At 35.2% G+C, this 22,248-nt stretch overlaps 3 protein-coding genes and 1 long non-coding RNA gene across 4 annotated transcripts; 1 reads left to right on the top strand and 3 right to left on the bottom strand.

Moving 5' to 3' along the window:
* The first annotated feature begins 432 nt into the window (after positions 1 to 432).
* On the top strand, positions 433 to 3,074 carry LOC145589261 (GDSL esterase/lipase At5g14450-like). The gene is made up of 5 exons (XM_081645792.1): positions 433 to 850; positions 1,332 to 1,541; positions 1,637 to 1,809; positions 1,915 to 2,188; positions 2,567 to 3,074. Exons 1-5 carry the CDS (start codon positions 610 to 612, stop codon positions 2,815 to 2,817), a joined length of 1,149 nt encoding a protein of 382 aa, XP_081501918.1. The 5' UTR covers positions 433 to 609; the 3' UTR covers positions 2,818 to 3,074.
* Positions 3,075 to 5,602: 2,528 nt separating this feature from the next.
* On the bottom strand, positions 5,603 to 6,382 carry LOC145602415 (small ribosomal subunit protein uS9-like). The gene has a single exon (XM_081658612.1). It carries the CDS (start codon positions 6,282 to 6,284, stop codon positions 5,838 to 5,840), a length of 447 nt encoding a protein of 148 aa, XP_081514738.1. The 5' UTR covers positions 6,285 to 6,382; the 3' UTR covers positions 5,603 to 5,837.
* Positions 6,383 to 7,816: 1,434 nt separating this feature from the next.
* LOC145589255 (uncharacterized) lies at positions 7,817 to 10,425 on the bottom strand. The gene is made up of 2 exons (XR_014101637.1): positions 10,017 to 10,425; positions 7,817 to 8,104 (listed from the first exon to the last, which is right to left on the bottom strand). It is a non-coding gene; the product is annotated as an uncharacterized LOC145589255 (long non-coding RNA).
* A 3,034-nt stretch (positions 10,426 to 13,459) lies between these two features.
* Positions 13,460 to 22,130, bottom strand: LOC145589246 (uncharacterized). Its single transcript, XM_081645782.1, has 4 exons — positions 21,825 to 22,130; positions 21,368 to 21,544; positions 18,373 to 20,034; positions 13,460 to 13,843 (listed from the first exon to the last, which is right to left on the bottom strand). Exons 1-4 carry the CDS (start codon positions 21,837 to 21,839, stop codon positions 13,808 to 13,810), a joined length of 1,890 nt encoding a protein of 629 aa, XP_081501908.1. The 5' UTR covers positions 21,840 to 22,130; the 3' UTR covers positions 13,460 to 13,807.
* Positions 22,131 to 22,248: the final 118 nt, after the last annotated feature.

Here is a 22,248-nt window from a genome sequence, read left to right as displayed (position 1 = left end):
AAAAAGTAGTACTGGGTTTGGGTGGGGGCCATGAGAGGAGAGAGATATAATATTTTAATGTATTGTTTTGCCAAAAAAGGAAATGTATCAATTAAAAAAACACGGCCGGAAATGGAAAATGTATCACTTAAAAAAACACGGAGGGAGTAATTATACATGTAACATCTAATCATTGTTCTCCACTATCTTATTTTCATCATTAATCATGTAAAATAATCCAATATAACCTTCTTTCATGAACAGAAGGAGTAACTAACATCATTTCGACACTTCTAATTTTAGTACGAAGTAAAAAAAAAAAATAAAGCTAATTGACATACACATCTCAAAACATTTATTGGATGTCGAAGGTGGAGCCAACTTGGAATAGATAATTGGATAAACACACTGCCCAAATTGTAGATGATTCATTCGGTGCAAAACAACGTAACAAATCACAAGGTCCCCAAAATATCTTCAATAATTTATACCCAAATCCTAAAATTCCTAGTATATTTGGATCCATCATTCCACTTCCACTTTTAGCTGGCTTATTTCAAGCTCAAAATTATAACTAAACTTCCATAATCTCCCCTCTTCATTTCTCACATTAAAAAAAAAATTAAAAAAATGGGGTGTTTAAGTGGTGGTGTATTGGTGGTTTTAATGGTGGTGGGAGTGGTGGCGGGACAGTCGGTGAGAGATAAGCCGCCGTGTAAATTCCCAGCAATGTATAATTTCGGGGATTCGAACTCGGACACCGGTGGCATTTCAGCGGCTTTTCAGCCTATTGAGTGGCCTTACGGCCAGACCTTCTTTAAGAAGCCGGTGGGTCGTGATTCCGACGGCCGTGTTCTCGTCGATTTTATTGGTAACAATTTTGTTTTGTACATCATTATTTGGTTGGCTTATGCTATTTTTGTGTTTTAACTGTCATGGTCAATTACTACAATTTACTTGTTGTATAGTGACATTTATAGTCTATAGTTTATGTCATTAACTCATTATGTGTATCAGTGTATGTATAGGTTGGCAAATAACACCAAATTCTTACTCGGTTAAACGTCGTATCTAGAGTACTAGTAGTAGATAAAATATAAAGATGGATTGAAAATGCGATATTATTTTGAGTATTTTTATATAGATCGCAAATGTGATAAAATTTTGAATGTTATTTACTAAAATTTGACAAAAGTCTATTCAATAAAGGTTAATAAACTGTTCAGCTACTTAATTTTGTAAAATTTGGACAAATTTAACATGTCAGAAAATTTCTTTTGCTCATATACTTCAGAATCACCAACATACCTCAATTTTGATTAAGTAACAAAGATGTGACTATCTTTGTGCAGCGGAGCAATTAGGACTTCCGTACTTGAGTGCATACTTGAACTCGATTGGAGCAAATTTTAGCCACGGTGCTAATTTCGCTACTGGTGGATCTACTATCCGTAGGCAGAATGAGACAATATTTCAATATGGGATTAGCCCTTTCTCACTTGATGTCCAAATTTGGCATCATGATCAGTTCAAGTCTAGAACTAAGGATCTTTACGACCAAGGTAAAACCGTAAAATCTTCTATATGATTGGATTATGGAATGGATAATGCTTGAATTACATTGTGCTTATTGCATTAATTCCTTGTTGAAATTCAGTTAAGAGTCCCTTTGAGAAAAGTGTGCTTCCTAGACAAGAGGACTTCGCGAAGGCTCTTTACACATTCGACATTGGCCAGAATGACCTCTCTGTTGCCTTCCGTACAATGAACAATGAACAAATTCGTGCAGCCATCCCTAACATCATTTCCCAGTTTTCTTCTGCAGTTCAAGTAAGTTTCTAAGAATAAAACACCGCCTTTATCTTGACTGTCAAAATATGTATAGGAAGTATTTTTTTTTTCTTACAAAGTATGCACCTTTGAATTGTTTGGCAGCATTTATATGAACAAGGAGGAAGGTCATTCTGGATACATAATACCGGTCCAATTGGTTGCTTGCCTGTAAACCGATTCTACATTATAGATCCTAAGCCCGGATTAGTTGATGAATTTGGCTGCATAAAAGGGCAGAATGATATGGCTATTGAATTCAATAAGCAGCTCAAGGATGCTGTTACAAAACTCAGGGCACAACTTACTGAAGCCGCGATCACATATGTTGATCTTCACTCTGCCAAGTATGGACTAGTTAGCAAAACAAAGAGTTTAGGTAATCAACTCATGCTATCTTTACAACTTCTCTATTTCACTGATACAGAAGTACAGATTAATCGATCTTTAAACTGTCTTCAATCTAAATCTTGCTTTGACGAGACTTAATAATGAAATAGCAACCCAAACTAACTGTGTTAAGCCAATCTAAATCACTATGCTCAATTTTATACCAGGTATGTTTGTTTTCGGACAAATCTCAATCTATATACAGTTACTCAGATCCTTCTTTTCACCTCAAATACATTAGATCCTGGACACTTAGACACGGCTATCAACATTCAACACTCCATTTTGAACCAAAATATGGAAATTTAACATGTTATGTTTGTCAAATAAGTAATTGTTCTGTTTTCTCTGTTTTGTTTCAAATCAGGATGGGCAGACCCAATGAATGTATGCTGTGGGTACCATGAGAAGTATGATCATGTATGGTGTGGGCAAAAGGGTGCAATATCGAATGGCACGACAGTGTATGGAGCAGTCTGCAAGAACCCAGCGTTACATGTGAGTTGGGATGGTGTGCACCACACTGAAGGTGCAAATCACTGGTTTGCTAACCTCATATTTAATGGCTCACTTAACGATCCCCCAATCGCCATCACCCATGCTTGTTATAGGAATTAAGGTTTTCAATCTCCCCTTGAATCGAAATTGATTATGTTTTTCATGTCGGAGATTAATACGTACTTGTTAGATGAATAATTTATACTAGGAAAGGCGCAGGATTTAGAGGATCATCCTTGCAACTGTACTTTATGCTATGACTCATTTGGGACAGGTCTCAAGTCCATTATGCTGTTACAAAATATTGTTATTACGTTGGTAGGTCAAGTAATGTGACATTAAAATGAGATAATAACAGCTTGCTTTTCTAGGCCTCTCTACATTATCTTATTTATCTTGAAACAAGCTAAAAATGCTTAATAATTACAAACATAAATAAAAGCCTAGAATTACACCTTAATTCCACATTGCATTGCATTACTTATTTAAAGCATCAACCAAATCCTTGAAGACTCTCACTAGTGCACCTTTACTCCTTTAGGTATTAACAATCTTGCAAAAGCAACCTAACTTGTCTAGTCGTCTGTCTCACCAGGACCAGTTAAAAGAACATAATCAGTGAAATTGAGTACAGACTGCGTACTTGATACCCCAAACCAGTGAAACCACAACACAATTCATCGAAAAGCCATGATAAGATTCTTTTTCACTTGGCCTAGGTCGTGCTCCAGTCAATATACTAGTGTTTCGGTGTTTGTTCATTACGGAGTAGGGATGTCAGTGGGGCGGGTCAAGTAGGAGACCCGCCCCATCCCCGCCCCAGTAGGGCGGGGATGGGTCTCAGTTTGGCGGGTGGTGGGGCGGGGATGGGGATAAAAACCATACCCGCCATGGGTGATGGGGCGGGGGTGGATTTTAAGTTGTACCCGCCCCATCCCCGCCCCGCCCCACCTGCCCCACTTCATACCCGCCCCATCCCCACCTCATACCCACATCTATATATCTTTTAAAGAAAAATTACATACTTTTATACTATTTATAAAATAATTACGTGAAATACAATATTAATTATAATACTTTGTATGACACTTATATTATAACACAAAAATGTGTGTAGAATGTTTTATTTTATAATTCGTATTAATTATGTAAGATTGTTTATTTGAGATACAGAGATTAGGTGGATCTTGGATGGGGATTAGGCGGGTCTTTGGTGGGGATAAGGTAGGGATGGATATCCAAGTGGGGGGTGGGGCGGGGATGGTTTTGGAGTTGTACCCGGTGGGGCGGGGATGGGGATGAAAATTGGACCCGCCGCGGGGATGGGGATGGGGATGAAAATATTAGGTGGGGATGGGGATGGGAAGGCCAACATCCGCCCCGCCCCGCCCCATTGACATCCCTATTACGGAGTATTTGATACAACTCTCGTTTAGTCGACCATGTCAAAGTTTGACACGGAGCATTTAGTGATGTATTTTATCGTTCCATATTTTTTCCCTAAGCAATGTAATCTAAGAGCTTGGTCTAGACTCTAGTGTAAGCAATGTAATCTAAGAGGTTGGACTAGTGTTATGATGTAATATTCAGAATATCTTAGATAGACATAGAGTCATAGACAGACAACACAGTTCATTATGTTCTGAGCAACTGCTCTAGTAGTAATTAGTGAAAATGTGAAATGGTGGACTACTGGCTACATCATTTGATCTGTTTCGAGTTTTTGACTGGGAATGAGGGTTAATTAACGCAATCAGGCTGTACAATTCTAAACCTTAAAAGTAATCTAGAAGAAATTCGCGTTATTAAAAACACAAGCTAAGTCGGAGAAATTCTCAAAGCAAGCTGAGCTGCCTGCTAACAGTCTAGAAAAATTATTTGATTCAAATTTCACAAATCAACGCAAGTTAAGGATGTTCAATCTGAAATCAATAGTTATAAAAAAAAAATGGTTCAAGACAACATAAAATAAGTACTTCATATAAATTTAACACATCCCTTCTTCACTATATATATACATCAAAAGAGCAATTCAACTTTAAATTTGTTGCATACACTAAACAAACTCACAAATGATAGTGTCACACATTGATGTATATTAGAAAAAATTAGCTCAATAGTGTTATAAGGCAAGAACTAGATTTTCAGCATACAAAATACAAGTTCTTAGGACAAATTAAGTGATTAACTAGATAGTCAGCCTACAAAACACGGAGATCAAGTACGTTCACTTAAGACAACATAAATGATTAACAATCTATAGACTCCGAAGGCAATAATAACTAGTGTCAATGTACAAAACATGGAAAGCTCTCAAGAGAACATATGAAACAGCAATACTCGACACTAAAGGCAAGAGCAATTGAGGAGTATCATGCCAAAGGCTACAAAGCTAGTTGGCTACGACATTAAGAACAGGAAGAAGGCCACCAACACAAACAATGAGATCCTAAGCACAGAATCTGGAACTAGGTCAACAGTTTTTTACCTCCAATTGAATCATAGATGCCTACATTGTTTAAGTACTAATCGACGACGAATACGTCTGACTAGAAATTCATGTCTAAGACCATTCTAGAAAAAAGCAAGCAGCAGTAAACGCAAAGGCTTGACACTACTGAATTCAGACATCCTAAAAAATGGAGCCCATATTCATTAACACCTTACTCTCAACACATTGGATTCATTCAAACAACCATTGAAAGCACGCAAACCCAAACCGGAAATGAGTATAATTTGGCAAATTCCTATCTATTATCAAGCAATAACCTAACATACTAATCCCTAAAATCGATACTTCAATATAGAATTCAAATACCAGAATAATCAAACATTGCAAAGTAGAATCAAAATAACACAACAGTGAATTAATAAGCATATAACAATCAAAACATTGCAATATAAATGATGAAAATATAAAATCAGACGATTAATTGAAATTTTTAAGTACTTTTCTAATCCAAAATTTAGGGTTTAAACTAACGAAAAAGAGAGCTCAAAATCATCAGAAAACCACTAATAATAAAAATTATCCATAACATTACCTAAAACCAGAGAAATATGATAGGTAGAAATTCCAAACCAAAAACAAAAAAAAAGAAGAAGCTCTGGTATTCTCTCTCCTCCGCCATTGAAGGTCTTCAACGGTAAGACTTCTGGAACCTAGCACGAGCACCACGACCACCAAACTTCTTGGGCTCACAACGACGAGGATCAGCAACAAGCAAAGTACGATCATACCTGACAAGAATATCCTTGATCTCCTTCTTAGTCTGTTCATCGACAAACTTCTGGTTGTAAGCAACAAGAGCCTTAGCAATACTCTGACGAATAGCGTAGATCTGAGAAGTGTGACCTCCTCCTTTGACGCGGATCCTCATATCGACGCCATTGAAGCGTTGACGGCCGAGAAGAAGGATTGGTTCGAAGACCTTGTAACGGAGAATCTCGGGTTGAACGAGCTCGATTGGAGTGCCGTTGATCTTGATTAGACCTCGGCCTTCTTTGCAGTAGGTTACTGCGACTGCGGTCTTCTTGCGACCGAAGCATTGCACTGAGTGGACTGGTGTTGGGGCTGGAGTCGCCATTGTTGGAGATTTCAAGCTTTTTTCTCTCTCTTCTCTCACTCTCTCTCTCTCTCTCTCTCCTTGGAGGCAGGGGGTTTGTGCGGCAGAGAGAAATGAAGGAGGGCGAGAAAGGAGTTAGGGTTATAGGGTTTTGTGGGGAAAATTAGGGTTCTGAGTGAATTGGATTTTTGGGCTTTGTAATTTTAAGGTTTTGTTGGGCCTGGGCTCTTATTTAATAAGGGTCCTACTAGGTTTATGGGTAATTTGTATCAAATTATACTAATTAGTTTTTTTTTTTTCCTTGGTGCGGACAGGTTGGGTTATATACTTATATGACATTATAAGTGGGTGATTTTCCAAAGGGTTAAAATGGGACGGGGTTATATTACATGTATACCGTTGAATTCATTTGTTCTTACTTTTACAGTTTTACCTCTCTTGAATCAAATTTGATTATGTCTTTCGTGTTAGAGATTGATGAGAACTTAGTTTTGTACACCAGTATGACTCATTTGAAACTGGTCTCAAATTTATTATGGTTCAAAAACTATTTTTTTTTTTGTATAGGTGGCAAATCAAAATTGATTTTTCGACTAATGATAGTGGAACAATTCTCTTATTTATGAATAAAGAAATGTGAAGCTTGTTTCAATAATAGTATTAACCCAATTAATTGAAACGGACGATTAATATAGTTTCATAACCATTATTGCCTAGATGAAAGCTCAAATTTTCTACCGTGTTTTCCACTATCATTCAACTTGATGGTTCTTGGAAAAAGAAAATGGTAGCATAGTGATAGGTTGGGCCTTTTCATTGACTCTATCATTATCGTCGATAGAGGCACTGGCGAAGTCAGGCGAGGACAAATTTTATAAAAATTTGGTTATAATAATTCTCTGCAGCATAATTATAAAGCAAAATAAAATTGTTCTAGTGATCAAAGTGTTTATTATGGGCATGGGTTTAATCCCTTTGTTTGTCAAATTGTAGGGATAAAGAAAGCATGGCATGTTATTAAGAGCTTTTAGTTCAAGCACTTCAAGGGAACACAACTGTGTACTTGACACAAAAGGGGCTTCTAGTTCAAGCACTTCAAAGGGAGCACAATCGTATTGATACAAAAGGGGAAATACAAGATATCAAATTGGAAGGTTCGAAATTTGCGGCTAAAACGACTATACGAGTACTACCAGTATTTTCTTTCTTATTGTTAATGTTATACGGATTATTCTGCTTTCGCAGTTGTCATAAATCATACGGAGTAAAAGAAAAAACAACAGTTAACCAACTTTTGTCTCTAATTTTTTCACTCAATGTTGGACTCAAACAAGCACAATAGCGTAATTCTTTTTCCATTTTAAGTCAGGTTTACTACTTCGCTACAACACCAGCAAATCCAATAAAAATAAGCAAATAAATCATGGATGCAAAAAAGATGGTGGTATCTTTGTGAGCAAAAGGCCGTGACTGTAAATAGCATGTTGGTGTTTGGTTAAACCTGTACAATCCTGGAATTTAAACATGACTTGGATGGTGTAAACCAAACTGAATCAGCTGCAAATCATAGCTTTACTAATCAAGTTTCTCAGTGCAAATATATCGTATTACATTCAAAAAGAAGCCATACATGATGCACAAAGTTTGCAATACACAGTTTCAGACTCCTACCAAGTAATTTTTGTGATTTGTGCATATGACTTGTCTAACATGTATTCTTTATCAAAAATATAAAAAAAAATATTGCATAAAACAAAAGGGCGTTTATTCAGCATGTGATGGCAAATTACAAAATTTCAGGCCGCATTTTTCTGATCATTTTGCTCTTCCTTGCTCAATTTCTGCAAAAAATAAATCAGAGATTAACGTGAATCGTGACATCTTCCAAAACAATGATCAAGGATGGGCTCAATATTCTCAAGAAATGCAACACTCATCTAGTGTCTACTGTCTACTGTCTGAAAGCTTTTCCAGTGAATAGTAGTTACTCCACAGTCCATACTAAAAACAGAGTAGACTGTTGTTTTCTCAAGCACTTTCACAATTTCAGAATTTAATTCCTCTAATCCAAAAACTTGAAAGGACATACCAATCACAACATCTGTAGTATACATTTAACAAGAGAGATTTCACATGTCTAAATGAGAAGAGCTATGCACATCATAACATGGTCTTAAATCACAATGTGAATACTAACTGCAAATTTTACTTGGAACTTGTGAGAGATCAGATGACTCTTCACAATGGAAAAGTGAAATAGAGAGGTTAAGAAGGGAGATAAAAGGAAGTTGAAACCAAAAACTAATGATGTCACACAGTCACTGCCGAAGCAATCAACAACAGGAAGGAGGAGTCACATAGCCAGGACAGCAATCAAGAAAAGGCAAGGACTTGTATTAACTGTGTCGTCATGAAGGGAAAAAAAGACCAAGGAAAAATTTGTTGTACTGGAAAAGAAACTAATGTGAATGTGCACAACTTTCCAGAACAGATAACGAAGATTTTACCAACAACATTGTACAGCAAACAGTCACTCTCTGAACACTCTTCTATGTTCTACCTATTAAGATTCATAAAGAAAACTCAACAAGTCACAATTCACAATTCCATTAGTCAGTTAAAAGTGGAAGGATGCCATTTGATCCAAAAAAGAACTGTGAACCAAATACCAGAAGAAAGAAATTCCTTGCTGCCAAATGCCTCATTACTGATATTAAAATGATTGAATTCTTTCTAACACTCCTACTATTCACAGCTAAGTTGAATACAGTCTGGCAGTCTAGGGAAAAATCTCCGCTTAAAATTTTCTTTTGCAAAGCTCTAACAATCAGATATGGCTTAACTTCTAGTATTTTGTTAAGTGCAACTAATTGCAGAGATGACTACTTGCAATGCCATCAATGAGTAGTGGGTACAAACAAAAATGCAATCAAAACAGCTGATTTTTCCATTTGATATATACAGCCAAATCAATCTCCTAGGCTAAGCCCAAAATCATCATAATCATCAACTAATTTCATATTCGGTTAAGTCATAGGTCTGGCAATGAAGGCCAAAAGAATTTGGAGAGCACAACTATGTATATAATTATGAAAACCAAATTTGTCCACACTCCGCAGTAAATAGAACCTTGGAAATTAATGGAGCAAATTCGCGGGTTGGGGGTCGCGTCGAAGTCCTTAAATCTTCCTAAGAGATGCAAAAGACCTTTGTATGATACACTTTTGATGATTTGCCCTCACATAAACAAGCCCTTATTCCAATTATTAAATTATAGGTTGTAACAAATTCAACAAAATGAATTAAGCCCTAAAACTAACATTTTTACAAAATAAAGTGTCATTCTACATAGTACGGGAGCTTAACTTACAATTTCACAAACCTGAAAGTCTTGCACAACTCTAATTAAGCAAATTTCTTATGCAAATTGGGCAATAAAAACCAACTCATATTCCGTACGATCATGATTATTTAGCTAATTTCAAAATTCAAGAATTAATCAACTACCCAAATCTAAAATTGAAAAAAAAAAAAATTCAAAATTTCCAGAAACAAGAAAGATATTTCGATAAATGGCAACATTACATCAAATCTAAACTCAAATTGCTGAAACTACCATATCCAAATTAAAAGGGTACCCAGAAAAATTCAAGATGTTAATCAAATAAACAAGAAATTAGCAGAAAAGGGTTTGAAAGTGAATCTATAAAAAAGGGAAAATTGTAGGGTTTAAAATAAGGAGAGAGAAAATACCGATTGGGCGTTATGCCAAGAAAGACCTCTGTAAACATTAAAGGAGAAAGTGGTGGTGAGATAGATGGTTGCCAATCCCAGTGTTGCCGTAAACCCTTTGAACGCCCAGTCTCCTACCTTGCTTGCTGCCCCCATTTCTCTCTAAAATCTCTTCTTTATTTTCACAACAATTTTTCTTGATTTTGTTTGGTTTTGTTTTCATTTTGGTCAAACTAAACATGGGCTGTGTCCCCGTGTCGCCATGAGTTCATACTCCATAACGCACACTCGGGTGTATAATAAAAATTGTTTTTTTTTTTTTACTTGCGTTACAATATGAGTACTACTCGTAGTCGTATGTTATAGTTTTCGAATTCTAGCTTTAAACAAGGGAAATTAATGTAATACGCGATTGTATGCGGAATATACTAAATAAATGCAACTCCATATCAATAATGCAAACAACACTCTTTTGATGAGTTAATAATCGTGTTAAGATAACCAGATAATATAAAAGACTCTCATTGACTTATAGACTATGTATTCACACATTTGACTTTCACTATCTTTGTTGATTTCTCTTTAAAATAAAAATCATATAGGATTTATTAACTAATACTTTTTTTTTTTTTTTTTTATTTTTTATCTTGTATAGTACTATTAGTAACTACATCACAATATGATTTCTTATTATCAAATACTAACATTTAATTAATTTACCATTTAGTGAAAATAAGAAAGGCCTAATTAATCCCTAAATCAAACAAGATGCTCTTTGCCTTCCTAAACCTAGACCATTGTATTTTGTAGCCATAAGTTGACCTAAAAAAGTAACCCTATCCATCTATCTTATATTATAAATACCCATGCAATAATATAATTATAATAACCAAATGTTCATGTATTAAAAGTCCTATTAGCTAGTAATCTTCTTCATTTCAATTCATTTCTTTCCTCCTTAATTAAGTCATTTCACATAAAATCAAGAACACAACAATGGCGGGCATCCCTCATTATTTCTTCGACACCGACTTCGACAAGTACTACAGTGAAGCTAATGATCACGTTCACGTCCAACCTTACAACCTCACCATGGCTGAGTGTTTAGGTAGTCTTTACTACGATGTTTGTAGTGTTGCTGAGCATAGTTGTCGCGAACTCGCCGCCTCCAAGGGCTATAGACCAAGGTTTAAAGATAATCGTAGTGGATGGTCAAGAATCTCATGGAATTGAAGATTTAATTGTACGTGATTATTCAAGCTGTTCATCTAATAAGCTAGCTAATAAGAAAGTATGATGAGAATTATTAAGAGTATTTTAGGTATGAAAATCAAACAATTACAAGATTATTCCCAAGTTTATTCATGTTCTTGATCATTTGCATAATAATCATAGATCCATGTTTGTTACTAGTAGTTTTTGGATCTATGTTTTTTAATTTTCTTGGTTAGCTTTATTGATCAAAGCATATAAACTTTGTTTGTGTGATTTCTTTGGACAATTATTTAGCGTGATGTAATAAGGTCAAGTTTATCTTTGTAGTCAAGAATTTTTGCATTTTATTGTAGACTCGTTTGAATGGATTAATTCAATTCATATTTGGTATTTCGATATGATGTTCGTTTATAGTTCATAATTTTATGCAATTTATTATATCATATAGTCCCGTACGTGTGTATGTAAAAAGGAAAGTATATGCACGCGCTCAATGCAATAAGTTTGAGTTCAATATGAGATTTGAATTTATGAAGTTAAGAAAAACAAGGGGAAAACGTAACAATTTGTATGAAATCTTGATTTCCAATCTTTGCTAATCGCTATTACATGCATTATTGATGCAATAGTCGTGAAAATGAATTGTAATTAATCCAGACACTATTAGTTAATCCCCTATATTAAGATATCATGCAAATGCTTTAAAACAATTGGATCATCCATGCACCATGGTAGTAATAATAATTTTTATTGGATTTAATTAGAAAAATACTTTTAACCAAGATTCATATTCGTGATAGTAAAAAAAAAAATAATACTAACTTACTTTTATCTTGAAATAAGAAAGGAAAAAAAATAATGTTAATCCATTTATATGTACATATAATTTTGCACAAGAATTTTTACAATCCAACTAATAACAAAGGAATTCAATTAATACGAATGTGTTTATTTTTAAATTTATAATAATAATAATAATAATAATAATAATAATAATAATAATAATAATAATATATAATAAAGTTTTCATGAGGACAACATGTATATATAGTAACAAAATCCTTATTTTTTATACTAGAAATCTAGAATGACGATTGTTTATAATCTAATATGTTCTTCAATAAGAATAAAATATACTTCGTATATAATATATATGTATTATAAGACATAAAAACACAAATACTACGTATAATCAATGCAACTACTTGAAACATTGTCCTTACTGAAAGAAATGAGCTTATGAACCCTCTTCATGTTTTGGAGGGTGATATATATACGAAATATATAGTTTGTGTTGATTTTTGAAAGAATCAACGAGTGCAGCAAAATAAGTAATTACGATTCTTGATCAAGGGTGAAACACAAACTAAGTAATTGTTATAAATGCTTGAATTGGGTGATATTTAGTTTGTGTTCCTCTTCGTTCTCAAGCATCATTGGACAGTTGGACTGATCTTTTGGTGGGAAATGATACGACTTTAATCATGAATAAAGAAGAAAATTGGAGGACGAATTAAAGCACGTAGTACGTAGGAACTTTCGAATAAAAGAAGAAAATTCTGATATTTGACAATTCTATACAAGGGTTTTGAAGATTAACCACATTTTTTTTAATCGGTAAAATACGAAGAGGGCCCCCACCACTACAAGAAAAAAGATCAAAGAGGGCGACTTTAATCAGTCAAGGAAGGCGAGTTATAGTTTGTCTTGTTAGTTGCTATTAAGGAGGGCAAAATTATAATTGCCCTATGATTACAGAGCAAAGAGGGCAAAATTTACTACACCACTTGGGTTTCGGGGTGTGGGGGGGTATCCCTCGGCCATCTCCTGAAGGTCAACCACGTAGATGAATTACTACTTATGCTTATTTAGTTGCTTGCTTAGTTTACCATTTTAAGGAAGTGAGAGAATGGGGTTATACGTAAGCGATTTGGAGGGAAATGGTGTACAAATAGGATACTTTGAAGTCAAGCATACCTAGGTCAACACTGGAAAATAAAGGGTCAACGTCGGAAAATAGACTTAATTAGGTCGTTAGCTTGTGCTGCATACTATATCCAATTAATTCAAGACCCAAAAATTGAAACAAGTTTTATAATTTAATTAAAGAACGAAATCCCTAATTAATAAACAAATTTGTTTAGGTTACAACAGTAATCAAAACAACTTGAAAGAGCTTTAGATAACCTGACAATGCAAGGTAATTAAGATAAATCTTTGAAGAAATACTCTAATACTGTACTCCATACTTATACAGAGTAGTAGTAAAATCAATGACTATATATATGTAGTAATTACTTCTTAATTGTAAAGAACATTCAACATAATCAAGTGACAACGATTCATCTTTGTATTAACCAAAGATATTTGGAAAATTGCTATAACAAATAAGAACATTACTTTATTGAATGTGACGCGGAAACTTAATTAATCTGAGCTAATTTACAGCTCCCTCCATCCCTCTCTATAGAAGCAGCAGCCGCTGTGGTTGTTAAATCAGGTGCTAATTTCACATCAACAATGACGTTGAAAGGTTGTTCCATCTAAATTCACGTAACCTTAGGCTTTGGTTTTTCAGCAAGCAACGAACTAGTTAACTACTTCCACCACTTCTTCTCAGACAGCGATATGAGCTGCAAATACAATAGATAGCACTGTTATTATATTCACAGGATAAAAGTGGTAACTGTGGATTTTTAACCACGAAAATGCATAAAATTCACTGTAAAGTAATTACATAGTATTACAAACAAGTGCTGCATGAAGGGTTAATATTATTTCTTGTAACGAGATACAAGCAAAAAAAAAAAAAAAAAAAAAAAAAAGTATAAAACCCAAAAAACCCAAAAAAAAAATAATGTATAAAAATACTTTTAAACAATGTTTTTCGAGGAACTACTATCAAACAAGTTTTTGCATCGAATTATTGAGGTATGAAACTATGAAAGCATATTACTAGCAACCTTTTGCGTAACCTTCCTACTACGGCTACTACTAGCAAAACTGCAAAAGACATTATCTTTTCACAAGATTTCCCTACCTGGCGTCGAGTTCTACCCACAAGTAATATAAGGTAATATTCCATCATTTTGGAAATTGATTTCTTTCTGTTCGCCTATATGGAAAGGATTACAGCCTACAAAACATTCCAACAACGAACTAGATAATTTTCGAACATGTCAGTGGATATCTACACAATATAGGTCACAAGGGGAGTTTGGTTGGAGATCCCTCCAATATTCAGAGTCCTGAATAAATAATAGGCTCAGGTCATCATCATCATCAAACATTGTAAAACCAAACAGACAGTTACATTCAATTGACCAAGGAGAACAAGCCACAACTTCCAAATTAAACATCGAAGCAATCAATAGAAAACAAACTCAAAGTCAGAATTTTACATACAACTCTACCAACTTAAATTCTTTAGGTAGATGCCTTTGCCAAATGCCAATAGACAGGATCACAGGATATAGACATAAAAGCAAAATTGCAGTAATACGAACAGCAGCTATATTAGCAAATTCAGCAGCTAAACAGCCAGTTTACTTTGTTTTTCCATTAGAATAACAGAAGTCCAGCCTCGATGTTAAAGCCATTAACTATTGCCTATGAGCACTATTTCTAAAGATTAAACCAATCAATAACTACATCACAATATCATAGTTCCCATTTTTGCATTAAGGGCAAGCCTTCATAATGAATCTCGAGAAAAAGACAAATGTCACTGTCATGACTTAATTAGATATAAACAAAACCCCAGTGAAATATACATGAGCAGTTCAGCACCATATGTATGCTAATAATGAGGATGATCCTTAGCTACTCTAACTTGAACAGAAAATTTTGAGGACTTAAGAAGATTTAATATCAGATTAGGGATACTAGTATGACACGATTTGTATTAATGATAATCAAGGTGGAAGTCACCGATTAAACATAGCCAACATTCGAGAGGTTAGTGGCTTGGTGCTCTCCAAAGTAACTATTTCTCTCTAAACTTTTCTCAATGCCCCGCAATATGAAGCCTATCTCCTTTCATTTCCTAGCAATTGCCTGACTTGATCTCTACTCCAACACTCTAACTAGCTTCTCATACAATTACTAGATTATCCCTCTTATAACTAACTCTGGAGGATGTTCTCTCTACTACCATTTCCCTCTTCTAGTGTAGCATAAAAACTTTAATAATTACTGCTTGAACAATAGAGCTACCAAGATTATCGATACAGAAAACCAAAACCTTATCTTATAGACAATTATTTATTAGTACATGTTTATTTTGGTTTTCTTATTAACATTGTCAATATGGTTTACTGATCTTTCTTTAGGTTGAATTTCATGTAGGTACCATGATATCTTAACACTATTTTTCCAAAGTTCATGATTCTTTTGTGAAATAATTCAAACCACATAGTACCGCTAATATACTACCTCCGTTACATATTATTTGCAACGATTAGACATTTTTCCTCTATACTTTATGTCAAATCATTGCAACTAATATGTAACGGAGGTAGTAATAAAAATGATGACATGGTCCCAAAATGGAAACTGCCACGTGTTTGACACAAACATTACAGCTACTTCATCAAAGAATGCTCCTCCTAAATGAGCTAAATGAAAAGCAGTGCCAAACAAACTTCTAGTTGTATCCATAAATGAGATTTTTTATCCGACATATACATTTGCACATATAGATGAGAAATTTCAAGAATCCAAATAAAATACAATAAGATAGTATTGATCAGCCACACAGACTAGAATTTCAAACACATACCACCCACCAGTTACCTAGTGATTATATTAGGATACATTCCAAGGATTCAGCAATCACGACTAGCAAAAAATCCTAAGAATGCATACAAAGTTACGCGAGTACAGAGACAACCACAGTTATCACATAGTTTGCCCCTAGACAATAGTGTTTGGATATTTCAGCTAATGTAACCATCCAATGAATTTGGGTTAAAACTCTAAATACTCAAGTCCTCTCTCTCTCAAGTGACTAACTTTGTTCACGTCAAAAAAAAAAAAGGTGACTTAACTTTGTTTGCAACACAAATCACTAATGGAGTAATGACCAATTAGAAATACATCTTCAAGCTGATCCACTAATTTTGTCCTTAATAATTTGTTTTATTCTGCAACCAAATTTACTTTTTTTGTCCACTAGAAGCAAATTACATAATCGAATGCATCACACTAAACAGTATATCCAAACAGCACACTCACTGAATATGTGTTCGGTAGAACGATTTATGGGGTTGAGGAGGGGGGGGGGGGGGGGGGGGAGAGAGAGAGAGAGAGAGAGAGAGAGGTTATTTTCCATGGTATGAATAACAAACGGGTTGGGCAAAGGTCATGTGGAATTAACCCAAAATATTCACCAATAAGACACTCTGCTCAATTGGTTCTCAATTCTCCTAAATCACTCCTGACATAGGTACTCAATTAATAATCTTGATTGCTCATAAAAATCACTAAAAGGTATATGTATCACTCTGAATTCGACTAAGGAAGTTAAATCTCGCTAACTTACAATTCAATCGAGTATAGGAATCACAAGTGTCCCTTTATATAGAGTTAGTTGACTAGCATAAGCCCTAAAAGTTATAAAACACTTAACCATATACTCCCTCTGTCCCCAAAAGATTGCACCATACTACTTATGGTATGTTTTCTCACTTGCACTCCCTCTATCTCTCTCCTCATTGATATTTGTGTCAACCCATGTGCACCATTTTTTGCCCAAAGGCTTAATAAAGTGAATTTATGGTTTGGGGCAAACAATTGGGGACAGAGGGAGTAATAGTAATCTAATTACTACATTAAAAAAAAAAAAATGAGTTTTCTCGCACCACACCATAAGGAAAGTTATGAAGATTAGACCTCAAAGTATGGGGTGAATTTTTAGTCACTTGTTGCTAGCATTCTCCTTATGAATACCAGATTTCAGGGGAAATCCTAAAACGTTAATCCAATTGCATTCTCGGGGTCAAGAATACGTTAGTTGTATTATTTGAAGCTTCTATCCTAATATTCTAATTAAGTAATAAACCCCTCCTCTCTGCTTTTTCCAATCTTTCCAAACCGCTAAACAATGAAAAATTAACCCTAATCTCTTCACCTCTCCCCCTCCCACATAATCTTTCCATCCCAAATCTTGCATCAGATATTCCTGTACTTTTTTGTACCTCCCTATCCGTCCTTCTCATATCCTCGACACCCATTTTAAATCTCTATACAACCAAGCAATAGAGATAAGCCATAGTGCAAAAAATTCTCTTATCAGAAAACACACCAGCCACAGACAAAGAGCTTAAAATTGTTCAAGCTACCCCAACTGGAGCATATAATAAGCTCGAAGATTGGTCATTAAGATACATATACAGTTGGATTGGAGCAGCTCTTCCATATTCCATTGTTCTGCAGCATACTCATGAAAACTCTAGATATAAACACAACTTTGTCTCTCTTAATCCCATTGAGAACAAGTGCAGTTCTGCATGTATGCATCTATTAAGCGCATCCAAAGACTTAACGCTTCTTAAATCTGAATATGCCAAATTTATTATGCATGAAGAGATAAAGCTTAAAATGCAATATAGACTGAGCAATAACCTCATGTAGTCGGAAGATTAATCTCTTTGAAACCTAATAACAAGATCAATTATCTCTCTACAAATTGCGCAGGATGACTAACAAATTAAGATACATGAAATGAATAAGCAGCAGCCCTGCGCATAGTATATATGTTTCCTCTATGTATGTGCATCTATTCTATAAACAAAGAAAGGCCTAAGAGATCGTATCATCCACTCAACGTATACCTTAGGCAAAAAAATGGACATCATTAGAGGAAACCAACTTTCTTAACATTCAACATCACTCAAACGTCAACAAATAATTTATGGTAACTCGAGTTCATTGTTATAGCTTAGCATGCCTCTTATTTATCTATTCATTTATAATTATATCATTTTAAAAGGTAGCTACAATGATGCAGGCACTGTCACATATCAGCACTAAACGAGCCAGCCCACAAGATCAACTAGATTTTAATGGAGTTCTGTGAAAACAATCAAAAGTAATTCCAAAATATTTAGCTTGCCAAATCATGAAAAATAGAACTTCATATATTTGAGAGACAAATACCAACCTGGCGTGCCACTTGTGCCATCCTTCGACTATCTCGTGATGATTCAGACGCGTCAGTAGATTTTGGGGGCTCAAGATCACCATCCTGCCTCTTTACCATAATTCTTTTCAAAGGACTCTCCTGGTGCAAACTGCTATCATCACCACTTACGGACTCCTTCTTCCGTTTTCTCTGGAAAGTATACTTAAGCACCCTATCTTTTGGTGGTGGACTAGAGAAAACATTACCAGCTTCCAGCAGCGTAGAATTGAGGTTTACTGAAGAAGAGTTACTCATCTCAAGATCTTGTTTAGAACTCGAAATATTTAAGCAATCCCCAGAACCACTTTGCTGCTTAATCAAATTCAAACTAGCAGCTACATCTGTTTCTTCAGTCACCACATCTACGCAAACCTCAGTATCATCACCTCGGGTAGTTGGTACATGTTCTGATATCTCGGAAACACTAGACTGTAATATTGAAGATGAGTTTGAGAGTGTATCCTTATCTATATCATCAGATCCATCATTAGTTTCATGCAAGTCATGGGAACTAGTTAAGCATGGTTGAGAGTTTGAAAGATTGGAAAGTGTTTCATTGGCTAGAAGAGGAACAACGCTAAATGCAGAAAGATCTCTTCTCCTGCTACATCTAACAGCTCGTTTTCTGCCATGACAGCGTGGTTTTAATGCTTGTAGCATGCTACTACTTTTAAGATCTTGTTTTGAACTCGAAACATTTAAGCAATCCCCAGAACCACTTTGCTGCTTAATCAATTCCAAACTACTAGCTATATCTGTATCTTCATTTGCCACAGCTGCATGAACCACAGTTTCATCAGCTCGGGCAGTTGCTACCTGTTCTGACAATATTCCCATCTCAGAAACACTTGATTGCAATATTGACGGTGAGCGTGGGAGTGTTTCCTTATGTTCATCACCAGTTAAGCAAGGTTGAGAGTTTGAAAGATTGGAAAAGGTTTCATTGGCCAAATGAGGAATAGTGTTAAGCGTGGAAGCATATCGTCTTCTGTGTCTAACAGCTCTTTTTCTTCCACGACAGCGTGATTTCAATTCTTGTACAAAGCTACTACCTCTGTCCACATGTTTTACTTCTTGATTGTCGAAAGGTTTCTTCCCTGAAGAAAATGTAGTATCAGCAACTATGGGAGCCATGTACATCCCGTCACTTTCTTTAACTTCTCTTATAGCTTTCTCATTTTTCAAATCATCCGACTCTCCAGACAGAGAAAAATGGCCATTTACAAGACTCCCTTCATACGCACGTATTCTTTGTGTGCAGCCATTTCTATATAGCTCAGGTTTTTTGCTTCTCATAATTATTGAAGGAACAACTGGATCACCAGAAAAACCAAATTCCTCTAAAGAATTTTTTGAAACATTACGCCCATTTGCTGATACGTCCAACGAATTAGTTTGTGCGACAGAGACAGCTTCAGATAGCCCGTTATCAGGCTGTTCTGTTCCTTCTTCACTGTGAGCCCTTTCGGTCGTATTTGGTGAATTCTTTGTTTGGTTATTTTCCACTTCCTCCAACTTCATATGCGCCTCATTCAGCTCTACTCTAAGGTTACTCACTATATCCTCAGCTTCTTGAAGCTGAGCTTCTAGCTCTTCTATTCTTCTTTGTTGGTTTAAGGATTTCATCTCCGCTTCATTTATCTGACAATAAACCAAAGGCAATCAATCAAGTTTCCAATCCACATGCTTAACCCCTTTATAATATCAGAGATATAGTAACTTCTTTCCAAGATGCAGAAATTATTATACAAGTTTAATCACATTATCAATATATGTAACACGTAAAGTGTTTTGAGAGCTAGCAGAAGAAGTCAAGATAAAGATGGAAAATCTCTGCATTGATCACTTGCTTAGTAACAGTGCAAGTAAGCACTTGCAATGCTGTAAGAGAGCTTGTATATATATTGATAATAAGATAAAACTCAATAGAATCATGCTTAGCTTAATTGGGAATTTGGGATTAAAAAATCAGCTACAATCTTAAAATTAGATACATATATACATCTTAGTCGGATGAAATTCACTATTAAACTTTGACAACTTTGACATAACCAAAGCCAAAATATTTAGACTTCGTACTAAAATATTATAGCATACTCATAGTGATAAACATGACTTATCAGAAACTATGATCGTTCAACTTTCAACTAAAAAACGAATAAATGCAATGATTAGAAACACAAATCTTGCACTGATAAAACAGTTGAACACTTGACCCTGTAATCAAACATGATTAACAGGCAATTAATATTCACATTCAAAACCAATTGGATGTTGGTGTAGTGGTGATTGGGACTACACTTGGTAGGGAGGACCTGTGTTCAATCCCCCGCAATAACAATTGGGAGGGGACTGGAACCTAACCACCAAGAACCGATCCGAATCCGGATTAGCCCAAAGGGAGAACCGGGTAGAACACCAAAAAAAATATTCACATTCAAAGCTTTTCTCGAAACAAACACAGAAGAAAATCACCTCCCAGTACATTAAACAAAAGCACATTCCCACAAAACTGACCACACTTCACAAGTACAATGAAACAAAAAACAAAGCCGAGGATCACACATACACACGGTGTAAGGCGATCTTCAATAGTATCCTCGAAACCAAAGCAGAAATTAACACCAACATGCCAACTGCCAGCAGAACAATCAACAATACATCAGATTTCAGAATGATCCCAAAATTGCCAACAAAACATCATAAACAGACCATCCAACCCGAAACCTTTCCAATCACAACACGATTTGTCGATTTCAATACCTACTAGAAAATCACAATCCACTTATTCCACTACCCCTTATTTCCCAATTGACACACAACTTCATATCCGTCAATACAAACTCAAGACCCTAAATTTAACACAATCAACTAAAAATGAAAACACACATAAACTAAGATTTGACACCCAACAAAGAAAAGAAAACAAAAACATATCCAATGAAAAAATCAAAACACTCAAAAACCACATTACTTTAGCATCCATAGTTTGTTTTTGACGGAGTAAAAGACGAAGAGCTTCCTCTTTAGTACAAGTAAGATCGTGATGAAATTGTTGTGATTTTCTCTCTGATGCCATTATCCTCGCCGCCGCTTCCTTTGCTGTATTCAGTATAATCTCCGCATATGCCTTCTTCAACGCCGTCATTTTCTACAAAATTAATAAAAAAAAATGACAAAAAAAAAAAAAAAAAAAAAAAACCACAAAAATTTCAAATTTATTTTGAAAATTAATCAATACCCATTTCTTAAATCCATTGAATTAATCTAAAAAATCATCAAAATCTCCCAAATTCCAAAAAAATAAAAATAAAAAGGTAGTTGGAAGAACTGAATACACTGTTTATAAAAGTGGTTGATGAATTTTAAAATTAAAAAAATAAAAGGGAATTTTGTTCGGAGAAATTGAGGGAACATAAGAGTAAGATTACCTGAGTTTCATCCATTGAAGTGTAGTTTGATTAATCGTAGGATAAATGCATAGGTTTTCCCGTATTTTCTGGGTTTTGTTTGTTGAAGTTGTTGTTAATGTTTGTTGTTCTTCAGTTGAGTTTTTAAGTTTGTTTATTTTTTTTGTTGTGTGTTGCTGTTTGCTGCCTCTGTCTGTTATGAACTGAAAGTTGTTTTAGTGTTTCTCTACTTCCAACTGTTTTTACTGTTTTACCCTTGAGTGTTGGGTTATTTACGAGGGTGACACGTAGGACGAAATTGCAAGCGCGCCAAAGGGGAGGGGAATTGGGTCCCACTTTTGATGACGTGGATTGTGAGAGGGAGGAATGTGTGAGTGTCACGTGTGTTTTGGCACGTGACTAGTTGAATTTTAATGGACCTTTGAATTATAAAGGTTGTGGTAGG

Source organism: Chenopodium album, chromosome 2 (genome assembly GCF_948465745.1).
Source record: "Chenopodium album chromosome 2, dcCheAlbu1.1, whole genome shotgun sequence".
NCBI lineage: Eukaryota > Viridiplantae > Streptophyta > Magnoliopsida > Caryophyllales > Amaranthaceae > Chenopodium > Chenopodium album.
Note: the sequence above shows the minus strand (reverse complement) of the source record. Positions and strands in the feature narration are given on the sequence as shown.